This window comes from Protopterus annectens, chromosome 10.part0, assembly GCF_019279795.1.
Source record: "Protopterus annectens isolate FY-2018-M chromosome 10.part0, PAN1.0, whole genome shotgun sequence".
NCBI classification, from domain to species: domain Eukaryota; kingdom Metazoa; phylum Chordata; order Ceratodontiformes; family Protopteridae; genus Protopterus; species Protopterus annectens.
Window position 1 is genome coordinate 1,070,544,762 of NC_056744.1, and position 21,321 is coordinate 1,070,566,082.

Sequence of the window (21,321 nt, forward strand, 5' to 3'; positions counted from 1 at the left end):
GTTGTTACCTTGCCACTGTCGTCCTCTGTAGGCACTTCCTCTGGTTTGGTTTCTGCCTCTGGAGCGTCTATTCCTGCCCCTTTGAAATCTTGTGGAGTCAGGAAAGGACCAATTCTTGGCTGGCCAGTTCCTGCTAAACCTTGGGGTTGAACCTGCAGGAAATCTTTAACAGTTTGAACTGATTTTGCCTTTTCTTCCATTTTCTTCATAACCTGCTGGGCAGGTGCACCAAACAAACTTGTCTTATCCATAGGAGCATCTAACAATTTAGCTTTAACATGATCTGGTAGAGCTTGCTCCTTTAGCCATGCATGCCTTCTTATCACTGTGCCAGTCATGGCTGATCTAAATGAAGCCTCCAGTGCATCATAGCCACATTTTAAGGAATGGTTACTAACCTGTTGTATGTTATTTACCATTTCTAATACATATTTCTTGTCAAGAGCTTCATCAGTGGTTAATTTTTAGTTAACTGATCAAGCATAAACTCTTGGTATTGTATCATGTGAAACTGGCAGTTTAAAGCTCTAGCTGAGAGAGTAGCTGAAGTGTATACTTTTACCCCATCTGTCTAATGCCCTTGCTTCCCTTTCAGAAGGAGTAGGGTTTTTAGCTATGGTCCTTGGGACCCTGGGATATAGTTTCTGGGTCTGCAAGGGGGCCTTGTAAAGGTGGTGATGAGTGTCAGGCACCCTGTAAAATCTGTCTGGTTTGGCAGGGGCTGGGGTAATGAGTCTGGAGCAGAGCAGACATCATTAAAAGCGTCATCTACCACAGAAAGAACAGGAGGTATAGCTAAGGGCCTGTGCTGTGGAAGGTGCAGAAAGGTTCTAAGTCTTTTGAATCTGAGAATTCTTGTTGCTGCCATTGTAACTGCTCGCATGCAAGGTTTCCCCAAAGGAGAATTCTTCTGGAGGAAGCAGCTGGAATGGATTCTTCAGCATCAGAATCCTCAAAATTAGAAAGGGCCTCTGGCTGGTCAGTAATGTCTGATTCATCTGCAGAATCATCAGAGGACACTGGCTCAGGGCTCTGCCCTAGGTCTCTTATCTGGGGGCTGAGAGGCCCTGTCTGGGTGAGGTTGAGATCCTCTAATTAAAGAAATCAAATCTTCTGCCAAGGTGAGCATTTGAGAACTAGAAGAGGGCCTGGTTGAGGGTGGTTTAACAGGCACTGATTTGGTAGACTTGGCTGCTTTAGCCCTGGCGCCTTAATGGACATGGCTGCTGGAGGCCTAGCAGCACCACGTGCTGGGGTAGAGACATCCAGGGAATGGTGTCTGATAAGTCAGTGGGTAAAGTTTCAGTTCAAGAATTGTTAGAGATAGATCGCTGTACCTAGATCAGTTTTCTCGGTTTTGTCTTTCTTTGCTTTTTGGCAGAAAGTGTAATCGGAGGTTCCGGCGACATAATGTAAGCAAAGTCAGAACCGAAAAACTGTTCTGCAAACTCCGAGGTTGAAGGAAGCACAGGCGAACAGGCTGCTACGTGGGCTGGGCCTAAACAAGGCAGACAGTAAGAATGGAAATCTTTATGAGGTATTTGTTTCCCACAGGTTAAACAATTATTAACTTTTCTGACATCGTACTTAGCTTTAGAAGTCTTAAAATCTCTGGATCCGACCAGCTTCTGCTTGAGCCGCCACGCGCAAGAAAGACTGAGGAAGATGGCAGTCCAACAGAGATGACGCCGGATGAAGAGCGACATCAGCGGACCCGGACTTTGGAATCGGGCTGCCTGACGACAGGACAACCCAGCTGTTATGACTGCAGATGCATCCATGAAGGACATCCATGATCTGGCTCTGGGTCTACTCCTCTCATTATACTAGAAACCTTAAGCATCTGGGAAATGAAAAATGGACGGAGGACATCCTAACTGCTACAGTACCCACTCTCATGAAAATCTGCTGTGTTACACAGTTTCCTCCCACAAGTGTGCTACCTTAGTTTGGGAGAAATATAAGACAACAGTACATCATCTATGTAGAATCCCAAGCAATAAAGAAAATGCACATTGACAGAATAATTAAACAATGCTTAGTGCATGTATGCTTCATTAGGAAGACTTCTATGCTTTCACAAAGAACATAACAAAATGTAAGTAACCTAAAATCACTATTAACCCGTAACCAAGACATATGTGTAAGAAGTTCCCTCACCTACTGCTAAGCTTCAGGCTACAACTCAGGACCTGGTTGCAAGGTCCAGAAGAAATAATTGAATATTTAAAAAAATACTTACAGATGCACCTTTTTAACAAGTTAAATAATGCTATAAAGATATTCCATAGTAGTCTCTCTAAATCAGCTCCAAGTATATTGCTGAAAGGGCCTATTCAATTTTGCATCCACCTGCTAAAGCTGGCGAAAAAACAGGGGCAAGCTACATAACTATAACTGTCAGCAGGCACTGCAACAGTCCATTGTGTACGACCATTGTGTGAAGAGCATCCACTGAAGGATTCTCATGTGAAATCTGGCTAATAGAAGTAGAGGGATAGCAGCCGCCATAATCCCTAGTACTTTTAGAACTAATCTGACTTTGACTCTGTTGCTGTGGAAGAGAAGGGAGACCAGTTTGTGTATGTCTGCTATCCTTTGGTCTGTGAGTCTTGCAGACATGTTGACTGTGTCTAGATTTGCGCCTATGAAGGTAATAACACGACAAGGCGACAAAACAGACTTTTCGCAATTTATTGAGATACCTAACTTTTGAAAAATGCGAAAGGTGTAGTCTCTGGCAAGTAGAAGAAGATGCTTGGTAGGAGCTGTGAGGAGCCAGTCGTCTAAGTATGGAAACACCTGGAATCCTTGACGTCTCAGGTGAGAAGCTACCACTGCCATGCATTTGGTAAACACCCGGGGGCAGTGGTGAGTCCAAAGAGCAGGGCTCTGAATTGAAAGTGACTGGTTCCCAGCCTGAAGCGGAGGAATCTCCTGGAGCGCCTGTTCATCTTTATATGATAGTACGCATCCTGGAGGTCTATAGAGCACATCCAGTTTTCCTTTCCCAATAGGGGTAGGATGGATTGTAGCGTGAACATCCGAAATCTTGTTTTCTTGACAGACTTGTTCAAGATACTGAGATCCAAAATGGGTCTCCAGTCCCCTGTTTTCTTTGGAACCAAAAAGAACTTGAGTAGATTCCGGATCCTTGCTGGTCTGCTGGGCACTGGCTGAATGGCTCTTTTTGCAAGCAACTTTGATATTTCCAATGCTGCTTGATCCCTTTGAGGGGGTGGAACATCTGGAAGGGATTTTTTTGATTGTTTTGGAATGCGAAAGAACGGAATGGAATAGCCTTCGGAAATGATGGACTGTACCCACTTGTCTTGAGTTGAGGATCGCCAGGCTTCTGGGTACAGTGACAATCTTCCCCCGACTGCCTCCGAAGGAGGACAGTCGGGCAACACCTCAGGGATGCTGGAAGGGCTTATCGGAGAAAGTTTCTCGATTGCCCTGGTTCTGCGGACCCCCCCTGCCTCTAGGGCGACGTCTACCATTATTGTTCCCCCCTCTGCCTCTAGAGGGGAACAGACTCTGTGCGTCAGGCAAAGTCCCTTGAGATTGTTTGCGGAACCACATCTTTCCACTTTTCTGGCCTTTGGGGTAAGGTCTAGAAGGAGTAGAAAAACGGACTCCGACGGCAGAAAGAGTTTTGCCATCTGTCTCGCACCTTGTCAAGGTTTCTTTCACTTGAGGACCAAAAAGGGACGATCCATCAAATGGGGAATTAGTGAAAGACGTTTTAAAGGGGTCCGCAAAATTGCACAGCTGCATCCAGGCATGCCGGCGTAAGGCCACACCTGTCCCTGCGGCTCTGCTCGCTCCATCAGCCGCATATGAAAGAAGGCGCATGGAGGAGTTAGCTATAGAATTTAGGGTAGCCAGCTGAGTGTTCATCTTATCCTGAAAACCCGCAGCTGTAGGATCCTTTAACATCTCACTCGCTTTCTTGATCAAGTCTCTTTGAAGACGAGTGAAATGACAGAGGTAATTCAGCGAACGCATAGCAAAGGTCGCTGACGAAAACATCCGCTTCCCGTACCTGTCCATAGACCTAGATTCCTTGTTAGGAGGATGGACAGGCACCGAAGGATCAGCTAGTTCCTTCTTAGTGGCGGCAGCTACCACCATAGCATCCACAGAAACTCCCTTAGTCAGAAATTGCTTATCTGCTGGTGCTGTGATAAACTTTGAAGGTCTCCTGGGGGTAGGGTCCACAGAGTCAGGAGCCATCCAAACCTTTTTAGCTACCACCTGCATGAGGGGGGCAAGGGGGGGGGACACCCAGGAGGTGGAAGGGCGAGAGCCAAACGCCTCAAGATACACAGATTCATCCTCCGAAGGGTTAAGGGCTGGCCAATTTCCCCTCTGTTTCAGGATCTCTAGGATGTCTGCAAAGGAGACATCTTCAGAAGGGGAACGGGGGGAACCCTTGGAATCCTCTAAATCCGTGTCAGAGGTGACAGACTCAGGTGAGTCTATGTGCTTCCTCTTGCACTTTCTCTTCCTAGGGGGCTCCCCTGCCAATTCAGGAGAGGCCTCGGAAGAGGATGAGATCCCCACAGGGGATTCTTGAGGAGGTGGCTCTCTGCGGTCTGGGATGAGGGAGTGAGCAGACATAACCTGAGGCACCGAAGAGGGAGGGGCTGACTGAGCCGACTGTGGAGTTGAACCAGGTTCCAACACACTCCGCATGAACTCGAAAGCACCCCTGTCAGGCAGAGCCAGAGGTCCCCGCTCCAAAAAGCTGAAAACCTCCCTCGGCACCGACAGCGATGGCTCCGAGGCCGATGTCGGAGCCGAACTCACCAGCGCCGAAGCACCGAGAGGGAGAGCGGGGTCGGACAAGGGTCCGATGCCACTCACCCCCTCGGAGCCGACGAGGGAAGTCCGGCGCCGAGATTCTTCCAAGGAAGAAATCGGAGCCGACGACGGTGCCGAAGACAATTGTATCGGCTCCGACGCTACCACAGTCTCGGGTCCGAACACTGCCCGAGCTCAAAGGAGTCGGAGGAGGAATATTTTGAGAGATAGGGTTAAGCATCGACTGATGAGTCGGGCTCTGAAGCATTTGGGCCAGTGCCTCGGACTTAAGAAGTCGACTCACTACCCTCTGAAGGTCATGGTCAGAAAGCCTCGAAGACCTAGAGGAGTGCGATCTATGGCTCCGTTCAGACAGCAAGGGAGATGCTGGAGCCGAATGAACGGAGCCGAGGGACGGTGACCTTGACCTCTTCCTAGAGGTCGGTGCCGATAGTTTGATCGGAGCCGACTCAGCCATTTCCAATACCTCGGCTCCAGCCGGAGCCGAGGGAACCACAGAAGTGGAAGTTCGAGTCTCATCGGCTCCAGCCAGACCCAATGTAGTAGTAGACTTCGAAGTCTTAGGTGCCGACTCAGTAGCTGGAGTAGAGGACCTAGAGGCCTTAGAAGGTTTGCCCGAAGATACAGTCGGGGGACCCTCAGGCTTTAGCAAGCCCCGTAAAATGAGCTTGTTCTTTCTTTCCTGCAGGACTCTAGGGCTGAAGCCATGGCATACAGCACAAGAGTCCTGCAGGTGTAAAGGTCCCAGGCAGTACACACAAGAAGTGTGACCGTCTGTCAGAGACATTTTCTGACAGCACGAGTCACACTTCTTGAAGCCTGAGACCTTCGAATCCTTGGACATGACAAAAAACAAGTGCAATCACACCCAACACAAACACACCGATTACACTGTTGACTAAATAAAACTAATTTAAACTAACAAGATTAGAAGTTTTAAGTCCCTACAGAAAAAACACACACACACACACACACACACACACACTCTCTGAGGGATAGGAGGGCCCGAAGGCCTAAGGGAAGAACAGATAAGTTCTTGTGGTAAGGAGAGGGTGAAAAACACAGGAAAGGGAATAAAAACCTTTAAAATTAAGGGGATACTGACCAAAAAACTAATTTAAAAGGGATTTACTAAGTTTTTTAAACTGTTTGGTACACTAACCTGGAGCCGGTTAAAGCAACACACCTCGATAGCTGTAGCGGCAAACGAGATCTGAGGTAATACCGCCTAGCATTGTGGGATATAAGGGGAGCCTCGATCCGGTGGAACCAACTCTCGAGCTTTTAGAGTGGCCGAGTCGGAGCCGAGGTCGGCTCCGAACCAATCCAGCAAGAATGAAGGCGAGATAGACAACTTAACATTCACTATTAACCCATAACCAAGACATATGTGTAAGAAGTTCCCTCACCTACTGCTAAGCTTCAGGCTACAACTCAGGACCTGGTTGCAAAGTCCAGAAGAAATAATTGAATATTTAAAAGAAATACTTACAGATGCACCTTTTTAACAAGTTAAATAATGCTATAAAGATATTCCATAGTAGTCTCTCTAAATCAGCTCCAAGTATATTGCTGAAAGGGCCTATTCAATTTTGCATCCACCTGCTAAAGCTGGCGAAAAAACAGGGGCAAGCTACATAACTATAACTGTCAGCAGGCACTGCAACAGTCCAGTATACAATAAACGAAGTCTACAGCAGTTTTAATTCAAACAAATAATGAAATCAAACCAGGCGGCAATTGCTGGAGATATTTCTACAGCATCACACAAGACTCGAAGAAAATTTCAGATGCGTCTCCCTTTTACAGTAACTTCTGAATTAACAACACTGACAACATTCAGTTAATGTGAAAGCAACAGTCTATAACATGTTTTCTTTTCTCCAAATGTTTTAACTGCCTTGGAAAGAACACTGGATGCTGCTGGGCCTGTTTGGTTTACAATGTTTTTTTACTCAAACCGGGGCTCTCAAATGCTAGCAATGCATCGATTATGACTATCCTGCTGACACTGGAAAGTTAAACACTCACGGCATCATCCAAGACTGACCTTAACTTTATACTGTATTTTAAAATGTACGAACCACATGCTCGTTAACACCTTATTTATGCATTTATTTTTAACTAGGTAAGTGAACTAATCATTATGGATATTTTTCAGCCATGGACTAGGCAGGTGTAAATGCTACCTGGGCAGTTTACAGTATCCAATAAACCAGTATGGTTTTGGTAATTGGAAGTACTTGGAGAAAACTCGTGTAGAGTCATGGCGCCTTTCACAGAGAACATACCCAGATATTGCTGCATCAATGGATAGCACCAAGGATTTTAGACATATAAAACTTGACAAAGCTTCTGAAGAAAACGGCATCGGATTAGAGACAGATATCCTGGAAACAACCAACTCAGCATTAACTTCTGATGCAAAATGTGCAACTCAAATAATCTATGAAGAGACCAACTTAACTCATTTTTCCAAAGATTAAATATTGCCATCATTAGGATTTAGCCCCAAAACCTCTAACTGTATCCTCAATGCAAAAAGGTCATTAAGACCATATAATTTTTCAAGATTTAACTTTACTGTTTTCAGATAACCTCTTTATATATCTTTGAAACCTTCTGACTGCACCCTACTGGGTAGAACAAGCCAGGCAAATTCCTAGCATCATCACCAAGTGATAAAAACGTAAACAATGTTTAGTAATGTCACAGAAATAAGTGAATTATGCCTACTGCTCCTTAAAAATAGTCATAAATTAGAACATATAATGTGCAGTCAGACTATTAGGGCTACTACCAAAAAAAAACTTACCTCTTTTAAGGCTTTTAATAATCGAGGCCTCTTTTCCTCTACACTTTCTCTCGACTGCTGTTTAAGTTTCCGCAAAAGTGCTGTAACTAAAAATAATCACCAATCAGTGCAACTATAGCTGGCAAATTTCTCTAATACAGTGCTACACATGGAAATATAGAAACACTGTAAAGCTCACTAAATACAGTTACTACTAATCAGACTTATTTTTTTAAACATTACTTCAACTAAACAAAAGAATGAACTTTCTTTCATTAACTTTACAAAAAAAGCCACTACTGGTGAAAATATTAGTACAGAAATGTAAGACAAGTTTGTTTTTTAAGGTTGATTTTTCTGCTGACCTCAGAGAATTTTTATTATTCCCCCGCCCCTTCCACTGTAACAGTGTCAGCGTCAAAGCACTGGCACATTCTGAAAATTATTCAACCCTGTAACACCAAATCAAACTGAACTAACAGATAACTTCCTCACCATAAAAACTAATTTATGAAGAGGACATTTTTGATAGGTATAACGGTACCTAACCATCAACCTAACACAGAGGGCCCTCCCTGATGGGCGACTGGCTGGGTTTCAATTTCAAGCAGTAAACCCATCAGGGTGGAAACAGGGGCACAACTACATTAAGACGCATTTTCCAATGCAAAGTACTGCAGTACTGAAATGCCTGTGGAAGGCACCGATTAAAAACAAAGTGGTTGTGGTGCAATTAGAAAAATTTTCGAAGCATACATTAAAGGTAGCCACTAATCTAGTGTAATGGGATTTGACAGTAGCATTCACCATTTAGTCAGTTTGTTTATTGCATTATCCTTTTGCCATTAGGCAGCTAACTACGTGAAAAATGTCCACTTGGCAAATGGAAATCCCTTCACACTCAGGAGCACAGAAAAACTATTACATCTTCCTTTCCCCATGCACCCATTTCAGGTAACACGTTTGTGGTGGGCATGTAGACTGTGAAGGGTTTTTTCCTTCCTTAACCTCCACCCGCAAAAAACCCCCCAGAAACCACATTTGAAAGAAAATGGCAATCATTCTGAAGGATATTAATCCTTGTGCAAAAAAAAAAAAAAAAAAAAAAAAAATTCCCCTACATGTGAGACCCGAAGCTCTGAGATCTTGGGTTTACAATTCATGGCCAATAAGAAAAACATCTTTCAAGAAACTATACCAGTAAGTTGAGAGGTTGAAACACTGAAAAAGGAAGCCTGCCCAACATGAATTTTAAGTCCCATTGATGGGAGTGGTTCTTCAAAGGAGGACGGGGATGTAACATTCCTTTAACTGCTTACCAAACCAATGCTTGGTCACAATATGAAGAAAATAAATAAAAAAAAAACATGTTGATGCATCCTAACCATGAAGACAGTATCAGGTGCAGGAGATGGGTCAAGATTACTGCAAGCTGACTGAACGAGGTGATAAGGAAGGCAATTCCAACCAAATTCAGATCTATTTCCAACTGGAGGAAAAGTGAAGGGCTTCCTGGTAGCCTGTGTAACTTTTGTGACCCCAGCCTCTGAACTGAAGCAAGTTATCCTTCTGCAGGCAATTTTGTTAGAACTGGAAGGATTTCTTGCACCACCAGATACTAAGTATATAAAACCATGCCCTTTCTCAGTCACCAAAGGGCAATGACAACAAGTTTGTCTTTCTACTCTGAATAATGACAAGTGAAGAAATTGGCAGGAATATTCACAAGAAACACCCCCGTCACCAGAAGGAGAAAGTATCCCGATACAAAATGCATACAGATCATCTTCCAGAGTAGCCCACTTTTTTTTTTTTTTTTAAAGGTCAGCCCAGACACAACCTCTGAATTTATACCTCCAGGACTGCTGGAGCAGCTTACGGAGTCTGCCAGCTCATTCACTTCACGTGACACTATGAACATTCTGTTGCTTGATTAGACATCACACAATGGACTGGGTTGCTTTACTATATAAAGAGATGGCTTGGTAGCCCCCCCCCCCTCGCAAAAGCCTTTAGGGCCAAGAAAACTGCACTTCGCTCCAAATGGCTGATGAGAGTTCCTCAACAGTGGGGTGGGCCCTCCTTCCACTATAACAGAGCCAAGATAGGCTTCTCACCCCTAAAGTGAAGGAATGTCCACCATTAGAATTAACAATTGCTTTGTATGCAAGAAAGGCCCACCAAAGGTTTGCTTGGGATGGTCCACCAATCTATGACCCAACAACAAGGTTATGGCACCAAGAGAAGATTTGTAGCTCTGCAGCCAATGACATATCATGCATCCTCAAGTGTGCAAAACGCATGTCTCCTGCCCTCATACAGTCAGCCAAATCCATGAACTAGAGGTCAAACTTAAAAAGATAGAATCACTGGCACTAGAATGTGGCCAGCTATGCACCTACAAAGACTGTTCTAGCCAGGGGTCAGACAGGCCTTCTCACAATTTATCTTAACATCCCTCCTCCTAAGGGACTACAAGCCAGTAAAGTGCACATTACAACATTGCAAGCATGTTTCCAAGATAAGTCGACCAAGATAGGGGAAGAAACTGAGATACTCTCCTTTAAAAAGCTTTGGTCAAAATGAATACTTTGAAAACTCTACGAGTTAAGCCTAAATGTCAAAAAATACTAAAAGTGATGTGGACTTCAAACAGCAATGTGACTAAAGGCATTCTTCAAATCAAGTGACACCATCCATATATCCTGCAGGAGCAATGGCATATGCCCTACAAGAAACTTGTATTACTGGACAGTCAGCATAAACTTAAGGTCCAAAATTGGGTGGAAAATGGAAAATATCTCTTCCTTTTGAGACCCTCTTCTTCTTCTCTTTCAGCTGTTCCCATTAGGGTTCGCCACAGCGGATCATCTCTTTCCATTTCTTCCTGTCCTCTGCATATTGCTGTTGCACCAACCACCTGCATGTCCTCTATCCCCACATCCATAATCCTCATCTTAGGCCTTCCTCTTTTCCTCTTACCTGGCAGCTCCATCCTTAGCATCATTTTCCCAATATACCCAACATCCCTCCTCAGCACATGTCCAAACCAACTCAATCTCACTTCTCTGTCTCCAAACCGTCCAATCTGAGCTGACCATCTAATATACAGATTCCTAATCCTGTCCATCCTTGTCACACCCAGTGCAAATCTTAACATCTTTAACTCTGTCACTTCCAGCTCTGACTCCTGCCTTTGTCAATGCCACCATCTCCAACCCATACAACATAGCTGGTCTCACTACTCTATTGCAGACCTTCCCTTTTACTCTTACTGGTACCAGTCTGTCACAAATCACTCGACACTCTTCTCCACCCATTCCACCCTGCCTGTACTCTCTTCACCTCTCTTCCACACTCAACATTACTCTGAACTGTTGATCCCAAGTATTTAAACTCATCCACCTTCGCCAACTCTACTCCCTGCATCCTCACTACTCCTCTATCCTCCCTCTCATTCACACACACATATTCTGTCTTAGTCCTGCTGACCTTCATTCCTCTCCTCTCTAGAGCATATCTCCACCTCTCCAGGGTCTCCTCAACCCGGTCTCTACTCTCACTACAGATCATAATGTCATCTGCAAACATCATAGTCCATGGGGCCTCCTGTCTGATCTCGTCTGTCAACCTGTCCATCACCATTGCAAATAAGAAAGGGGTCTGAGCCGATCCTTGATTGTAATCCCACCTCCACCTTAAATGCATCTGTCACTCCCACTGCAGACTTCACCACTGTCACACTACCCTCGTACATATCCTGTACCACTCTTACATACTTCTCTGCCACTCCTGACTTCCTCATACAATACCATAACTCCTCTCTAGGCACCCCCTACTGTATGTTTTCTCCAAGTCCACAAAGACACAATGCAACTCCTTCTGACCTAGTAAATGCCCACTCCTAAAAAACGGCAGCCTCTACAGCTCTTTTCAAGATCTGTTCCTGTCTTCTTAAGACCTCTACTGAGACAGACTGAGCACCTCCTAGACATATTCAAAAGCACAGTCATGCAAGTCATCTTCCATAACGGTAGATGTTTGAATGATCACTGCTACACTAGCCTAAGTTATAGGGGTTATTATCCTGTTAAGGCAGTTATATCCTTAGCAGGACATAACCCAACAGTGATGCCTTAGCAGGATATAACCCATTCAGCTTAGGATATTGCAGCAGTGATCCATATGAAAAACATGTCCTGTTACACTTAGGGAGCAGCAGAGTGAAACATGTTTGACTGAGTGCACATCTTGTAATCACAGTACAAAACAGGGGGTTCAAAGACCAATTCCCTAATATAGTTTGCATTAAGGAGTTGTGCCTCGTCATCCTCAGTCAGGGACTGGGGTCCTTATCCAAGAATGCATCTGTGTAGCACCACTGTATCTAATACCCACATTTTACATTAAGTTTCCCCAGTTGCAAAACAGTATTGTTTTTGGCCAAACATTTGGTTGTAGGGACATCTCATACTCTCCATTGTGAAGTTGTTGATGTGCTTCTGAAAATAAAATCTGGGTCTGAACAATCAGGGCTCTCGGGGCTAAGGCTGCTGATGTGTACGCCTCTGCCCCAAATTAGTCAGTCAACCTGCATTCTTTGTTACTGGAAAAAGTATTCCTCCATGGTTCCAGTCTACTTCCCTTGGCAGTTGAGTGACGGCATTTAGATCCACAACAAGGTTCCTGATCCTTATAAAATCTGTCATGTCTCCTGGGAATGAAGGGCTGAGAATTCAGCTGTAAGAATGCCACTTAGAAAAACTCAAGACTGCTTCCTGGACTGAGGGAAGAGCCACTGGCTATGGGTAACATATGCACCCATAGACAGCTGTCTTGGTAAAGAGAGGCACCTTTAGTGTTAGTGACAAGCTGCCAGGACTAAAGATGCAGGGTAGCCAGAGAATTTGAAATCCTAGTGGTAATTTCCCTGGATTCTGACTTTAAGGTGATACAGCCCTAATATTGTCTGATAAATCAAGTGTTGTTCAGTGATAAACATCAGAAGGCTGGTATCCAATGAAGAGAAAGGCCTGGTCTTCATTCTGGTGGGACATACTAGAGATCTAGGCATGACAGCCTCTCAAGGCGGTGATGTCAGAGGCCTCAGGGCTGGAGTGTGCATCAAGGGACTGGTGTTTTCAGAACTGAGGGCATCTGTTAAACTTCAAAGTCCCAGGGTGTCTACTTCCTTCTCCCTACGGACAAAATTCTCTTTTTAAAAAAAAAAAAAAATGTTTTGGTTGGACATCTGCACCACCCTGTTGAGAGTCCACAGGCATGGCAAGAGAACACCTCAAGCCTCTACTTAGCCTTGCATGCCAGGACTGTTTTCTGCCTTTTAATGGACTTATGGTAAAACCTACAGTAAATACTGGGTTCAAGTAATACACTGGGCAAAGACAAAAAATGTATAGGACATGGAAGTCCTTTAGGGTACTCTGGCCCTTACAGGTTCAGCAATTAACTTAATGGGAACTGCTACATTCCACATTTATAGGTATGAAAGTTTGTTTCTAGACATCAGCTCAACACAACCAGCAATACAATTGCAAATAAACAAAAACAAAGGCCAAGGTACTTGCCTCATGATGCTCTTAAGTTGCAAGCCTGAACTGACACCAGACTGCAAAACACTCTCTTGAACTTGTCTATTAGAAAATAAAGTAGACCGCACACTTATGAAGAAAGTACAGTTGTGTACACTTTTCATAAATGTAGATGTTTGAGTGTATTCACTGTTGCAATAAAGTAGACAGCACACTTATGAAGAAAGTACAGTTGTGTACACTTTTCATAAATGTAGATGTTTGAGTGTATTCACTGTTGCAGTCATCACATTTGGGTTATCCCTGCCAGGGTAGCCATCAGCTGGCCTAATATCAGAGACTTAGTATTTCAGATGCTGTCGCTCAAGGACTGACGTCAGGTTGTCAGAGGTATAAAGTAAGGCAGCCAACGCCATTACATCAGTTTTTCTTGCCCTAACCTGTCAGGAGCCCCCAAAGTAGGAGGCCAGGTTCTGGTGGAAGAGCCCCACCAGTGGAAAATAAATACCAATATGTCCCTTGTAAGGAAAGGAGAACAACAAGGAAGAATGGTAACACAAGGAGAAAGAGAAGAAAGGGAGATGGAGGGAGGGAAACCAGGACTACAACAGTGAATACACTCGAACATCTACATTTATGGTAAGTGTACACAATTGTACTATGTTCTTCTTGTTTCACTGTTGCAGTCATCACATTTGGGTAGATTCCCAAAGATGAGGAAATGGGTGGAGGCAGTCAAGGAATCTAGGGGCTGTCTAGGATGCCCTGCATAACTGCAGACGCAAACTCTGTCCTGGATTTGGAGAAGACAGCCAGGTGGTAATGTTTGGTGAAAGTGTGAAGAGATTTCCAGGTGGCAGCCTCCATGATGTCCCTGGTGGGGATTGCTCTGAGGAAAGCTGCAGAGGTGGAGGCTGCTCTGGTGGAGTGTCTCCGGACCCCCTGGGGGGGGGGGGGCTTACCATGCTGCCTGTAGCAGAAATGGATGCAGTGCGCTATCCATTTGGAAATGGTTGGCTTGGAGATGGCTTTGCCTTCTGCCCCTGTAGCAAAGCTAACCAGCAATTGATCAGACTTTCTAAAGGATTTAGTCCTGTCCAGGTATAATCTGAGCTGTCTGTGCACATCTAGAGAGAGTGAAAAATCCTTTTTCCCTTGTTCTGGGGATTAGGAAAGGAGGTGGGCAAATGAATGGATTGGTTGAGAGCCACACTGGACACCACACCTTGGGCATGAAGGATGGGTTAGTTCTGAGGGATACCTGGTCTGCATGGAAGATTATGGAAGATTATGAAGGGTTCCACACCCAGGAGTGCCTACAGCTCTGAGACTCTTCTGGCTAAAGTGATGGCCAGAAGTAAGGCCATCTTCCAGGAGGGAAATTTCAGCTCTGCAGAAGAAGATAGTTTGAAAGGAGGCAGAGTGAGCTTTTCCAAGACAAAGTTAAGGTCCCAAGCCGGTTCTGCTGCCCTTCTGGGGAGCCTGAAGTTGCTAGCTCCTCTGAGGAACTGTTTGATCAAAGGGTGTGAGAAAAGGGGCTGCCCATTTTGAAAATGAAATAGCAGAGGCATGAATTTTTAAAGAGAAAGAGACCACTGTATAGTAGGTCAGCTAAGTAATCCAGGATGAGAGGAATGGAGGGCTGTGCAGTATTGGCCCTCTTGGCCTGGGTCCAGGTGTAGAACCTTTTCAATTTATCTTCACAAGACTTTCTGGTGCTAGGACGTCTGGTCTCATGGATAACATCTAGAACCTGTTTAATGAGAATGGCAGATTGGTTCAGTTAGGGAATAAGCCAAGCTGCCAAACTGAGTGTCTGCAATGGGGGACGCATGAATTCCCCCTTCCCTCTGGGTTAGGAGGTTTGGAATCTGAGGAAGATACCATGGAGGCAGAGAGGACAGGCTGTGCAGCAAGGGTTACCAGTGCTGTCTGGGCCAGTCTAGAGCTATAAGAATGGTCTTTGGTTTTTCCTCCCTTATTTTGAGCAGTACCCTGGAGATGAGAGGAAGGGGAGGAAAGGCATAGACTGAGAGGATGACCCAAGGGAAGGACAGGGCATCCACTTTCCAAGCCATGTAGTGATTCTCTCTGGTGCAGAATTTGCTGAGCTGATGGTTGACGTGGGAGGCAAAGAGGTCGACCTTCGGGATTCCCCATTTCTGAGTTATTAGGGTGAAGGTACTTTTGTTGAGTTGCCACTCGTATGGCTCGAGAAAGTTTCTGTTTAATTGGTCTGCCAGGGAGTTGAAAGAGCCTGGCAGGTAGTGTGTTAACAGGTGTAGTTGCATAGAAGAGGCTCTGAGCCAAAGGATCATGGCTAGCCTGCACAGAGGGTAGGAGTGAGTCCCTCCCTGCTTTGTTGATGTACCACATCACAGTGGTGTTGTCTTTTTTTAATCAGGAGAACCCCTGGAGAGAGAAGGGGTTTGAAAGCTATCAAGGCATGCTGCACAGCCATCACCTCTTTGACTGATGTGCAGGGGGATTTGCTGTGGTCTCCATTGGCCCCTGTATGCACCTGCTGTCCAGGTGTGCACCCTAAGCATAGTTTGATGAGTCTGTGGTGAGGGTCTGGGCAGCGGGGTGTGGTGAAAAGGGCTGTCCCTTGTTGTGGGAGCATGCTGTTGCCCACCAAAGAAATTCCTTTCTGAGGCAAGGAATTATACGTAGAAGAGTTTCCAGGTCTTGGGAGTGTTGACAAAGGCTCTTTATGTACCACTGAAGTTTCCTCATATGCAGCTTGGCATATTGAATGAGGAGTATGCAAGATGCCATGAACCCCAGAGCTTGCAGGATTTCCCTTGCTGAAAGCTGGAGCTTGGTGGCCAGTTGACATTAGTAGGCTGGCAGGAAAATTTGTTTATCTGGTGTAAGGTATGCCATCTGGGATGCTGTGTCCAGACTTGCTCCCAGGAATAGTATCCTTTGGGAGAGTACCTGTTTTGATTTATTTTTGTTGATTGTGTACCTAGGGAGGTTAATAGGTTCTTGAGCAGCTTTTCCTGGCTGTCTGCCTGACTAAGGCAGTCATCTAAGTAGGGGTAAATTTGAATATTTCTTCATCTGCAAAAGACAATGACCGGAGCCAGGAATTTTGTGAAAACTCAGAGCAGTAGATAAGCCAAAGGGAAGTGCAGAGAACTGAAAGTGTTGAGATCCTGCCCTGAAGCGGAGATATTTTCTGCACGATTCCCTGATAGGAATGTGGAGGTAGGCCTCTTTTTAGATCTAGAGTGGCTAGCCAGGCATCCTTGAAGAGCATGGTTAGCAGCTGCTGGAGGGTGAGCAGTTTGAATTTTGGGAACACCAAGAAGGTGTTTGGAATGGACAGGTCAAAGATGGGGTGCCAGGTCCCCTCTTTTCTGTGCACCAGAAAAAGTCTGGAGTAGAAGCCTTGACCTATCTGTTCTGCAGGAACGTGCTCGACTGTCCTCAGAGAGAGCCGGGAATGGATTTGCTTTTGAGCCTCTGCCTACTTATTTGGTAGTAGATCTGGGAACCCTTGTGGGGTTGGAAAGGTGTGGAAGGAGAATTTGTATCCCTGAGACACAATGTTCAGAACCCATTGGTCCTTGGTAATGGTGGCCCAAGTGCTTGAGTGAAGGGAGAGTTTTCCTCCTACGGGCAAGTGAAGGTGGGCAGTGAGGAAGTCGGGAGGAGGCGAGTCATTGTGAGTTCTTACCATAAGGCGGTGGCTTAGAACTCCCTGGTTTTGAAGTGGAGGTAGTCCACTGCTTAGATCTCTGCATTCCCTGAGGCTGCTGTCTGGGGGGAGGGTCTGCTTCCACAGGTCCTAGGCTGGGCTTGTTCACTCTGAGCAGGAAAGGGCCAGTGCTTGGTGGGACAATGCCTGTTGAACCTAGGGGGCTGGACTTGTAAGAAATATTTAACTGTTTGCACAGATTTTGCTTTTTCTTCCATCTTTTTTAAGACCTCTTCTGCCTTCGTGCCAAATAACTTATATTTGTGCAAGGGGGCATCAAGCAATTTAGATTTGACATGGTCTGGCAGGGGTTGTTCCTTAAGCCATGCATGTCTTCTAATGACAGATCCAGTGACTGCTGCCCTGCAAGAAGCTTCTAGGGCATCAAAACTAGAGTGCAAAGTGTGTTTAGATACTTGACTTGCAGAATGCATTAAGTCTTGTAAATCTTTAGATTCTGGCCAAGCAGGAAAGGAAGACATTTTTGTTTAAGAAGTTCCAAGGTATGTTGCTGATATTTAAGCATATGGAATTGACAATTTAGTGCCCTGATAGCACGAGTAGCTGAGGTGTATACTTTTTTACCCCATCTGTCCAATGCTTGGGAATCCCTGCCTGAAGGGGTGGGATTCTTGGCAGAGATTGCTTTAATCCCTTTAGGCCCTTGAGAAGTGACCTCAGGGTCAGCTGTAGGATTTTTAAAAAAGATATTTGTGCGAGTCAGGGACTCTGTAGTACCCAGTCTGGTTTTCTGGGAGCGAGAGATAGGGCATCAGAAGTCAAGCTGGATTCAAGGAAAACATCATCCACCACATCCAGGACTGGGTGGATGGCCAAGGGTCTGAGTTGCATAAGGTCTAGGAATTCTCAGAGTCTTTTTTTAGACTAGGGCAGTCCTGGCTCTCCCATTGGAAATGCTCCCTTAAAGCATGCAGGGTTTCCCCAAAGGAAAAATCCTCTGGGGGAGAGGCTGAAGGAATGGATTCCTCTGCATTAGAATCCTCATAAGTGGAGAGGGGTTGCATGTCTTCATAGTCAGAGGCATCAGATTCATCTGACTCTTGTTCAGACAAAACTACTGGGGACAGATCTCTTTCTTTTTGAGGGGGGTAGCTTGGCTTCCCCTGATCAGCATGACAAGGTATTCCGCTATTTTAAGGATTTGAGACTGAGCCAAGGTAGCAGGGAGTGGGTTGTCTGTTTCTTGGGAGTGGTTCGAACCCTGGGCCTAAGGAACTTTGTTATTTTCGAAAGAATGGTAGTCGTGAAAGAAGATGTCTATTTGTATCGAGATTCAGTGGCGCAAAGGGCATCCTCGGAAGCTGTGGCCTGCTCAGCGGCTTGGGACCCATCCAAGGTAGAGACTACCACAGGATGCTTAGACGAAGAAGAATTTTGCGGCATACCGGACTCCGAAAGGGTCTTGGTAGTGGCCTGCAAATCAACTGAAGCGGTCATCAGGGGCTGCGAAGGCGCCTCACCGAGTACCGAAGAACTGACTACTAGCTTAATGGAAGCATCGCTGGTAGGTTTGGACCTGTGCGGTCTGTCTCTGTCTTTACCTTTAAATGAAAATATCTGGCTACAATAAAGGGCCCAACGATGGATAGTTCTGGCATTAAAGCAAAGAAGCGACAATGAGGGCCGTCGTGGTCTGGGCCTAGACAAGTAATGCAGTAAGAGTGGAAGTCTCGGTGTGGTATTTGCTTTCCACAGGTGAGACAATTATTACCTTTTTCTGACATTGGTTACTGCAAGAAAAAAAGGATCCCCAACGGGGTACTTAGCTTTAGAAGACTGGCAGTCATGCGAACTGCTTCGGGCTTCATGGCAAGAAAGACTCATCTAATGGCATCAGCTGCCTTATTTTATACCTCTGATGACCTGTCAGTCCCCGAGCGACAGCAACAGATGCAGAAATACTAAGTCTCTGGTATTCGGGCCGGCCGAGGGCTACCCTGGCAGGGATAACCCAAATGTGATGACTGCAACAGTGAAACACGAAAAACATCTTACCGTAACAGCAGATGTCCTACTGATCACTGCTATAGTATTACAAACTGCTGGGGTTATCGCACCATATAATTTGGATGTCCAGCCAGGGCACCAAAGTCAAACCCTTCCATACAGCCATACCTCTGACATGTGACCCCAAGACTGCAGGGGCCCGAGGGTACATAAGCAGATGTATGACTGTAAAACCTCAGACCATCAACAAGCTAGGAAACAAAATACACCTGAGGATACAACAGTAACTGGGACAGCTAGAAGGGAAGACTGCACAAAATTAATTTACCTTTTCACAGACTGAAGGGAAGCCAAGACAGAAAGGGGGATAGTACGGTGGGAAGGAATACTCCAAGCTTGATAAGTAGGACATCTACTGCTATGGTAAGTTCTTACAGAACTGTACTATGCTCTTCCTTAGATCACTGTTGCCGTATTCCAAACTGTTAGGTGATTCCCAGTAGTGTAAAGGTTGGCTGGGAGAGACATAGGAGAGCTATCAAGCAGTCCAGAGAGGGCTGACCAGGCCAAGGCAGCTCTGGATTGGAAAAAGCATCTACCCTGTAATGCTTAGTAAAAGTAAGCATTGAGGATAACATAGGTGCTTGTAGGATAGCTCTAGAGTCTAAAAGGCTCCAGACGACACCACTGCTCAGATAGAAAGTGCTATCACTGGAGAAGGCAGATTCACCATGGCGAATGTAACAAAAGATGGATTTAAAAATCAAATTAGCAATAGTCTGTTTTGAAAAAGGGCTACCTAGCATGGTTTTGTGGAAGGTAACAGACTGTCAAGTCTCTTGAGTATTGACTTTGTCTTGTCCAAATAAAATAAGAGCCATCTACCCCCCTCCAGTGAGTGCAGGGTTGCCTCTCCCTTATTTTGCTGATTAGAAAAGAAAGTAAGGAGACTGATGGCCTGACTAATAGCTCATTTGCCACTTTAGGCATAAAGTGCAGCCTGAAGCATAGCTATCTCCTGGAGCGCCTATCTATTTTGATATGATAGTACGCGTACTGGCACCACAGACACAATTACGATTAGTGCTTTCATTCCTTTAACATTACACAGAACTTCATCCTATAAAACAGTCACTACCTCACTTCCTTTTTATAATCCCCAAACTTTAATCAATCAAATTACTCCCTTCTTAAAGGAGCCACACATCTTCCATCAATTCCATACTATACAACTTTAACCAAAAAAAAAAAAACATTTAGAAATGGCCTCTCACATACTGTACTTTTTTCCTAACATAAAATATTAAAAACATAACTAAGAGCTATAAAAATACACTAAAATTATTTGTAACCAATGAATATATTAACACTAAATAGCATTAGATTTCAATGTTAACAAAAAAGAAGTTAGGTACTCACCATAACGTTCCATCCGAGTAGTTCTACTTCACTTGTCTTCAACCTGTGGGATACTGGATCTTTATCGGATCCGAGCCAGCAACTTTACTAGCATCTGCTCCAGGCTACAAGCTCCTCCCCTTACCCATAACAACCTCCAGATAGAGTTTGCTGAATTTTACACAGATAACCACACCTGAAAAAATACTTGACCTTTAACTGCAGCCCGTAGGCTGTTCAGATGCCAAGATCCAGGGGAAGGAGGGAGGGACAGCTGAAGACAAATGAAGTAGAACTACTCAGATGGAACATTATGGTAGAGTACATAACTTCTTTATCTAAAGTAGTTTACTTCATTTGGTCTTCAGCCTGTGGGACAGAGTCCACAGCTACTAAACTCCTGGGAGGCCCTCATGGAAGGATATTCTGGAGCACCGCAAAACCAAAGGATGCTCTCCTTCTGCAAGTCAAATCCAACTTGTAATGAGAAATAAATGTATGCGATGAGGACCAAGTAGCTGCAGAACAAATATCATCCAAAGAAACTCAAGACCAAAAAGCCGCAGACGTAGCCACTGATCTAGTGGAATGAGCTTTCACCTGACCCAGAGGAGACATTCCTCTGTCCTTATAGACCTGAAGGATGCATGAAGAAATCCATTCGGCAATAGTGACCTTGGAGATTTCCCCAAAAAGGGTTTATAGAAGGATACAAGCAATTGATCAGATTTACGGAAATTTTTTGTCCTGTGTAAAAAGAATCGTAACTGCCTATGAACATCCAGCAGGTGAAGTTTGTATTCCATCTTGTTAGTAAAATTAGGAAAGAACATAGGCAAACTGATGGTCTGACTGATACTGACTGGTGATGCCACCTTAGGAAGAAAGGCTGGATTGGTCCGAAGGGAAACCCTATCTTTGTGAAAAATCATATAAGGAACTTTGATGGGCAATGCCTACAGTTCTGAAACCCTTTTGGCAGAGGTAATAGCCACCAGAAATACTGTTTTCTAAGATAAATATTTCAGATCTGCTGTTGCAGCAGGTTCGAGTCAAGGGCAAATATGCCTACAGTC

General features: G+C 44.9%; 1 protein-coding gene across 4 annotated transcripts in view; it reads right to left on the reverse strand.

Moving 5' to 3' along the window:
* ANKRD13C (ankyrin repeat domain 13C) overlaps positions 1-21,321 on the reverse strand; it is a 714,089-nt gene that overhangs the window by 569,345 nt on the left and 123,423 nt on the right. For all 4 annotated transcript variants that reach the window (XM_044085814.1, XM_044085812.1, XM_044085813.1 and 1 more), the window contains exon 4: positions 7,646-7,731. In XM_044085814.1, coding sequence (XP_043941749.1) covers positions 7,646-7,731 — 86 coding nt within the window. The remainder of the gene's footprint in view (positions 1-7,645; positions 7,732-21,321) is intronic.